This window comes from Cryptotermes secundus, unplaced genomic scaffold (genome assembly GCF_002891405.2).
Source record: "Cryptotermes secundus unplaced genomic scaffold, Csec_1.0 scaffold17, whole genome shotgun sequence".
NCBI lineage: Eukaryota > Metazoa > Arthropoda > Insecta > Blattodea > Kalotermitidae > Cryptotermes > Cryptotermes secundus.
The window spans coordinates 358,860-367,749 of NW_019729207.1; the positions used below are offsets into that span (position 1 = coordinate 358,860).

General features: G+C 41.2%; 1 protein-coding gene across 1 annotated transcript in view; it reads left to right on the forward strand.

The window, feature by feature from the left end:
- Positions 1 to 4,180: 4,180 nt before the first annotated feature.
- The window catches only part of LOC111865343 (splicing factor 3A subunit 1), a 40,971-nt gene continuing 36,261 nt past the window's right edge, over positions 4,181 to 8,890 (forward strand). The window contains exons 1-2 of the mRNA XM_023853271.2: positions 4,181 to 4,432; positions 7,226 to 7,390. Of these exons, the coding sequence (XP_023709039.1) occupies positions 4,330 to 4,432; positions 7,226 to 7,390 (268 nt within the window). The 5' untranslated portion in view covers positions 4,181 to 4,329. The remainder of the gene's footprint in view (positions 4,433 to 7,225; positions 7,391 to 8,890) is intronic.

The window sequence follows — 8,890 nt, forward strand, 5'->3', positions numbered from 1 at the left end:
AAAAAAAAACAGTGCGGTCTTTTGCATTGTAATGCCGTGTAGTTCGGAAAAGCCCGACTTTCGGACGAAAATATTACTTCCATCTTCACTGTCGAAGAGCAACCAGAACTTGCCGACGGCTTCTTGCTGCTTTCTTGCTTAGCGTAAGAAGTTTCTCCGAAACGTCGAGCTCTCTCCAAACTACACGGTGTTACAACCCAGTCGACAGTTCTCTTCATACAATTATGTGAACCTTAGGTCCAACAAAACAACGAAAAGTTTGTAAAACGTGCCGCTCCATAGAAGGCCGTTTGGTTCACTAATGCCGCCGCCGAGTTCTGTATTATTCAGCATGAAATTATAAGGTGATTAGTCGATAATGGACTGGAAAGGGGCGATGGCCAATCACGGAATTTGCCTGAAGGGACTGAGGAAAACAACGAGAAATCTCAGTCAGGATAGCCAGTCCCTGGGCCGTGATTTTAATTCGGAGCCCTGCCTAACACGATGTTCCGTGGGAGCGATCACTTTCTGGACGGTGAGCGAGAAATGAAATGTTTCTGGTCGTAGCGCCGCATCAAGTTGTGAGGATCATTCACACGATATGCATTCCCTTCCCAGTGCGACATGTTGTAGCCTCCACATGCCATTCGCAGACCTTTAATTGTTTGAATACTGCGCAACATGTTCCTTATATTAAGGCCTACACAATTAGTAAGCCTGTAATGTAAAAGTAAGTAAAGTAAAGGTATCCCTGTAACAGGCCGTGGAGGCCCATAGGGTTCTGAGACGTCGAGGTTCTCACATTTTCTAGACAGTCGGCTCATAGATGGCGGTGAGATTAAGTAAAGCTATCCCTGTGACAGGCCGTGGAGTCCCATAGGGTTGTGAGACGTCGAGGCTCCCACATTTTCTAGAAAATCGGATCATAGATGGCGGCAAGGTTGTCAGCCCTACGCGCCGGCCGCCCTTTGAACCCAAGAATATTCCTGGTACTCATTTCTGTTAGAGACTGAATCGACTCCCAGGGCCATAGTGCGGCTGGAATGATTAGGTCAATTGAAAAAAAAAAATCCAATGACCGCATCGGGACATGAACCCGCGACCTTCCGGCTTGTAGCATAGTGCCTCAACCAACTACGCTACCGCGTGCCTCTAATGTAGCCTACTGAATCCACTGGCATGTTAATTTTGTGTTAAACTTCAATATTATCCTTAAAATAGGCTATCGATTATCTGTCCGTGGATTTTGTGCTTTACGGAATAATCGTGCTCACCTCGTTGCAGCTTTCTGCTTTATAATTATCGCTCATAAAATCAGGCTACTACCAGTAAACACTTGTTTCTTCCGTTCGTCTTGCAGATCGGTGGCCGGTAGCATAACCAGTAAAGGAAAAGCTATCCTTGTAAGTGACCGTGGAGGCCCATAGGGTTGTGAGATGTCAAGGCTCCCATATCTTCTAGAAAATCGCCTCACAGATGACGGTGAGATAAGGTAAAACTATTCCTGTAACCGGACGTCTGGAGGCATAGGGCTGTGAGACGTCGAGGCTCCCACATTTTATACACAATCGCCTCACAGATGACGATGAGGTAAGGTAAAGGTTGTCTGGTTGTCTGGTCGCATAGGGTCGTCAGACGTTAAGGTTACCACATTTTCTAGACAGTCGGCTCACAGATGGCGGTAAAGTTGTCAGCTTACGAGCCGCCTGCCCTTTACCCCCTGGAAATATTCCTGGTACTCATTTGTGTTAGAGGCTGAGTCGAATCTAGGGCCATAGTGCAGCTGGAAAGATTAGGTCAATCAAAAAATCCAATGACCTCACCGGAAATCGAAACCGCGACCTTCCGGCTTGTAGCATAGTGTCTCAACTAAGTCCCGAGTACCCCAGGAGCACAACCAGTAACAAGTAATCAGTCATGTTCAGGGTTTAATGCAGTCTGAACAATTGGTCTTCAAGATATTTGGATTATCCGTTGTTTTTAATTATCTGTGCTACTGCTCTCTACAGCGGATAACTGAGAGTTCACCGTATATGTAAACTGATTAAAAATTACATGATTATTCATGCAGGCCGTAAACAGTATTGTCAGATACATAAGTCAATTGACGCAGAGCAATATGGGTTTCCTTGTTGATGAAATGTTCACATTACTGTTGTTCCTTATTATAACCCCATATGTTATTTTCCTTGCTTCGAAAGTCCAAGAACCTTGTCACTTTAAGTAAAAGATAAAATTTTCTCTGTGCGTAGTTACGCACCACTTCAAGAAAACTTGTTGGGGAGTAGCGGCACTGTACGGCTTCTCGTCCCGGCCGATTTACTCCTGGGAAAAACGCCATCGGTACCCTTGTATAGGAGACTGAGTGGGGCCCAGAGCCGGTCTAAACGCTGTAGCGTAGACACAAAAAAATCTTCCTCATGCAGGGAATCGAACCCAGGCCTTCCAGCCCGTAACGTGTCTCCTTAACCCATTTCTGTGGCACGTCAATATTTTTAAGGGGGCACATGTACGGGATAGCTCAGTCGGTATGGCGACGGACCTTGGCCTGCCTCTTGATAAAGTCCATCTTTTGGTTATGTAACTTCACATGGACCTTACCATACGTGTGCCTCGTGCTGTTCTCTGGCCCTACACTGGATCTCGCTGCCTTGAGATTTCTCTTTCTCGCCTGTAGTTTTGGAGGCTAAAATGTAGTTTTTCCTGAGTATTCCAATCTTGATAAGGGATACCACTGGCACAGGATCGCTTAACGTCTGTTCTGCAGGCATAGAAGATGGCCTCTTCATCCTCTTTTTCGTTGAATCAATCTCACACTGAGAGTGAGCACGGAGTATTTCTTCCGCCTTCAGCATCATCATCTGCAATAAACGCATCTCATCTCACAATTCAGCGTGGTGTTTTTCTTCGACATTAACCATTCTCTTCAGTGATTCCATCTTATTTTGGAAGTGAGCATAGTGTTCATCTCTCACCTTCGTAAAGTTATTCATTGAATACTTCTCATTGCGTATTGTGTACAGCTTTTGACCTTCCTTCTCCTGCACGTACACCAACTCTTCTCTCAACTTTAGCATGAAAGTTCCATCATCTTCCATCTACATCCTCAGCTGTGACAACTGGTTCTCTGTCTCCTTCTCATATCAGTTCCGCCGATATTTGTAATATAGGAGATACTGCATCATCAACGAAGTGAGAATATCGATTAGGCTGATGCACGGTAGGACAAAAATCTTCTAGAAAATTTGCGCATGTTCTGCGAAGCACCGCCATAAAATTTTCTAAGATGGCGTTATTTCCGTTTCGTTTACTGTGACCAAGTTTCCGAATGGGATCGATTCGGAAAATGGGATGGAAAGTAATAATCCATAGAAAGTATAAAGCATAATGTGATTCTGCTCGATACTGCCATCTGCCATCGTTCCCGACTTCATCCTTTACGTGTTTTTCAAGTCTTCAGAACAGATAATTCCGCTCTCTCCTTCCTGGTACGGATTTATGACACCAAATGTCACGTGATCGAGTGACTATAAAAGGGTCAAAGTCAGAATTACTTCATGACTGGCGGTTTACCGTCATTCAGTTCGTCTTGGCAGCAAGCCCCTTTAGACTCACAACCACATAACTGAACACTTCCGGTAATAGTCCTTACGAAGCATCCTCTCTAACGAGAAGATGGGCTTGTCTCTTATGAATATGTTTGACGTTTCGTCAAGTGTATGTATCGCACATATAGCATGTTATTACAAATTTTTCCTTTTGCACTATACACAAGGCCTTCTGTTAGTACAGGCTTTGCAAAACTAATCATGCCTAGCTTATGTATCTGATGCTATAACGGCAGGTTATTCACTTGAAATTCTTATTTCGCGGTCGTTGCCTAGCAACGGATCTACTTGCCACAATACCTTCCAACAGTGGAATAAAACAAAAAATGCAATTTAATCCAACAACTCAGTAACATAAATACACGTTTTCACTCATTACGGGCAAGCACGCAAAACACAATCAAAAGTAAAGGGATGCAAACACACAGAATACTTAACACACTTGTTCTCTCTCCCAGCAGTAAACGGCAGTAACCGTGCTGGCAAACTTGACGCCGGATGTAAACGGCTGACATCACCACGGTGTCCAATCACTGGTCCACGGCCTCCACGACATCCGCGACTGAGCTGTACTTTCGGATCCGTGGCAATACTGCATACCTTGCGATTTCTCGCATTTTGTGTTAAGTTGGGTATGTGACGAGATGGACGCATATTAAGGTGATTGTGTGTGTTGTTTCGTGGTGTTCTGCGCTGTTTGAATTATTATTATTATTATTATTATTATTATTATATTAGTATGCCTGCAATAGAAGTGAATCCTCCTACGGAAAATCATGAGAGCGAGACACCAACAACACAGCCCATTGTGGGTATTATTTATCCACCGCCAGAGGTGAGAAGTATCCTTAAAATTTGAAGAGACGAAGCGTAAGCTTTGAAATTATATTACCGTAATATTGTTTCGTGGAGGTTCATTATCATGTTAACACAAACTTGTTATTAGCCTTCATTTAACCCAGATGAATTCAGCTCATATCCTCATAACCTATTTATTTAAGATTCATTTTAATATTATATTTAAGCATCCTGTTGCACTCTACACGATAAATGACACAAACTCCGTCCTAAGTGCAAACAATATATATTTATATGTCTTTGATCTTGTTCTTTCTACACTACATGTTTCGGCCTCTATCGGCCATCATCAGGTGTATCTCTTAACGTTGCTGCCACACTGAACCCAGTCTAAAACTTAACATTTAAAAACACAATGTCACATTCTTCGTATTATCAACATCTACATCGTTGATATGTGTCTGGTATGTAGATTATGTTGCACACGTCAAACCCGATATTCTTGTAGTAGCACTCTAAAAATCTTTAGTTATGATGTTTTTAAAACCTTTTAAAATTTNTAGACATAGGGCGAGTAACCCTAAGAATTTTAAATTTTAAATTTAAAATTTAGAGAAAATTTTAAAAGCTTTTAAAAACATCATAACTAAAGATTTTTAGAGTGCTACTACAAGAATATCGGGTTTGACGTGTGCAACATAATCTACATACCAGACACATATCAACGATGTAGATGTTGATAATACGAAGAATGTGACATTGTGTTTTTAAATGTTAAGTTTTAGACTGGGTTCAGTGTGGCAGCAACGTTAAGAGATACACCTGATGATGGCCGATAGAGGCCGAAACATGTAGTGTAGAAAGAACAAGATCAACGACATATAAATATATATTGTTTGCACTTAGGACGGAGTTTGTGTCATTTATTCATTTTAATATTATCCTCTATTCCTACACTCTGAAGTGGTCTCTTCCCGTTTGGTTTTCAGACTAAAATTTTGTACCTATTTTTCATTTCCCATGCATTCTATGTGCCTCGTCTTTCTGCTCGTTTTTCTCGTCCACTTTCTCTTTCGATTGTGCTAATAATATTTTATGAAAAGTGCGAATTATGAAGCTCCTTATTATGAAATTTTCTTCAAGCATTTGTCGCTTTCGCCATCATAAGTCCAAATATTCTCCTTACACTCTGTTTTTTTTTTCAATACTCTTAATGCATGTTCTTCCCTTAAAGTAAGCATGTCACATCCATACAAGACAAAACAAAATTATATCTTTGTATTCTGTAATCTTTATGTGTTTAGATAGCAGATGGACAGCCAAAAGATTTTGAACTGAATGGTAACAAGCATTGTGCAAATGTAATTGCTCTTCATATCTGAGCGTATGTAATTTTAATGTTACTGTCCTTACAAAATATTTGAATTTGGCTGTATTTTCAGACAATTTATTAGCTGTTTTTATATTATGATTAATGGGCACTGGAGTGGTCTTTCCCCGGGGGCTAAAGCAGCCAGGACGTGAAGTTGACCACTCACCTCCAGCTAGTGCCAAAATCAAGAATTGTGGAGAGATACCTCCATTCTCAGACATATCTTCATACAAGCTGGAAGGTCATGGGTTCAAGTCCCGATGAGGTGTATTTTTGTCACTTTACCTAATCCTTCCAGCCGCACTATGGCCCTGGGCTCAACTCAGCCTCTAACAGAAAGGAGTACCAGGAATCTTTCTGGGGAGTAAAGGGTGACCGGCACATAAGGCTGACAACCTCACCGCCATTTGTGAGCTAATTGTCTAGAAAATGTGGGAACCTCGAGGTCTGACAACCCTATGGGCCTTTGTGGCCTGTTACAAATAACTTTACCTTTTTACCTTACCTTACCTAAACTGTATGTTTCCATCAAGTGCGCAGCCTCACATTTCCATTGTAGAGTTTATGTTCCTTGTTTATGTGGCGTACTAATATTTAATTTGCTATGATTTGCAGGTTTTAATCTGTGTCTTTAAAGAGTTGATACTGTTTTTTGAAGTTAATTATTGGTCTCTGTATAGAATAAAAAATTACTGAGTAGAACAGTTATAGAATCTGCCTCTAAATTTAAGGCAACAAGATAAAGATGAGTAGGAGTTTATATATTTAGACTAAATTTTGATGTAATATTGAAGACACATTTGACACTGTCAGTTCTATACACTGTTCATCATGGGTGAATTGATGGACAGCAGTGGCAAGTGTAACATTAGGCTTGGTCTGAATGTATGGATATGTGAATTTTAAGTCGCTAGTACGGGGCCAAGCTCGTTAGATGCTTCAGTTTAAATGGCATGTATTAACAGAAACACTTGAGAAAGATAAATAATTTTGTTAATTATTTGCACCATAAAAACTGGATAGCGTAGTTGGTATAGCAACTGGCTATGGGCTGGATGATCAAGGGGTAGGAATTCAAGTCCTGTAGGGTAATGAATTTTCTCTTGTTCACTTCCACCCAACCTTCTACCCATAAGGTACCAGGTGCTCTTTCCCCCGGGGTAAGGTGGCAAGGTCAAGAATATGTGGATCTATACAACTGCTCACGCCTACACCTTCACAGTGTAGTGTGTAATTAGTTAAGCACAGGGACTTCACCTTTACTTGCACCATGGACCTGGGAGACTGTATAAATCACATGAAAGTCTCTTCACTCCTCAGGACATCGGTATGTCACACTTGATGTCATGTATTGTCAGAAATGCTGTACTGATTGATTGAGAGCAAGCCAATGTAATCAACTAATAACATGCAAAGATTTGAGCTACAGACATATTTGCTGGTTTCCTTAACTGTTCTTCCACAGATATTGTTGACAAAACTGCAAGTTTTGTTGCAAGAAATGGCCCGGAGTTCGAAGCCCGTATAAGACAAAATGAAATTGGAAATCCGAAATTCAATTTTTTGAATTTTGGTGACCCTTATCATGCATACTATCAGTACAAAGTTAAGGACTTCCGTGAGGGGAGAGGTGAGTAATATGTTTGTTTACTCATGTAGTGGTAACTGGTTTGAAAAATGAGTCAGTGTGGTGTGGCCAAGGGAGACATATCCTTCTGCTATGTAAAATCTTTATGTTGGTCACAGTGAGATGAAAGCTGAAATTGTCCAATTTGAGGTTACCATGGCAGTCAATAGATGAATGTTAACATGTTGCATCTTTTATTTCTGTATATGTGTCTATTCTGTGAGTATTGATGACACAGTTTGTCCATAAGTCCTGTCTGGGTTTTGAAAAATTGTGGCACACAAACAAATTGAGCTAGCCACATACAGTTTGCGGCAAATCATAGTGAAACTCTGGAAGTTTTCTACTGACCTCACTATATCTTGATGTGGGCTCCCTTGGTAGCACTGAGAATGTCCAGACGGTATTCGAGCTCTTGCCTTGTTCTGTGGAGCATGTCCACTGGAATAGCGGAGAATGCATTCCTGATATGGGTCGTCAGGTCATCAAGTCTGTTAACTGGTGTTTGGAACACACTGCTCTTGACATAACCCCACAGGAAAAAATCCCAGTGGTGTTATGTCTGGTGAACTTGGAGGCCAAGGCAATTGGACCGTCTCTTTCCATCCATCTTCCTGCAAATGTTTTGTCTCTTGTGGGGTTATGTCAAGAGCAGTTTGTTCCGAACACCAGTTAACAGACTTGATGACCTGAAGACCTGTATCAGGAATGCGATCTCTGCTGTTCCAGTGGACATGCTCCACAGAACATGGCAAGAGCTCAAATATCGTATGGATGTTGTCCGTGCTACCAAGGGAGCCCACATCTAGGTGTATTGAGGTCAGTAAAAAACTTCCAGAGTTTCGCTATGATCTGCTGCAGACCGCATGTGGCTAGCTCAATTTGTTTCTGCGCTACAATTTTTCAAAACCCCGACTGGACTGCGTGGACACTGTATTTTGATGTGCATATGTGAAGTATAGTATACTCTATAAAGGAGGAATTTTATGATTGTTATTCATGGACGGTGACATTAAATGTCCACCTTGATATATCATTCATTAACCTTTAAGAGATGGCCATTTAAATTCCGGTAGTGGTAGCGGGACGGAGTTAATTTAAATGCCCGCCACTGTAGAGTAATAAAAATTGTAATCATGTTACTCAAAATGCTGTGATTTCTACAATTTTTGTAATAAACGAACGAAATAAACGCTGCTTTTATCTAGAAAGAATATAGAATCAGTTATTGTAATTTACCGATTTTAAAATCTCTTAAAATTTTTACACTGATGCCAAAAAAAATTTTCCCTCAATTTCGAACGTCTGTGCACAAAAATGCACACAGTTCCTGCACAAAACGTTTCTGCAGTCTGAATGCCTGCTGCTGACAACATTTTATAACTATGGCTTACGTGGCAACGGGCAGAAGTTTATGCTTGCGTTCCTCATTCTCCAGTTCGTAGCTTCCTTTCGGTATGTGCACGAGTGTGGGCGCAGTCTAATCGCGTTCAGACACACTGA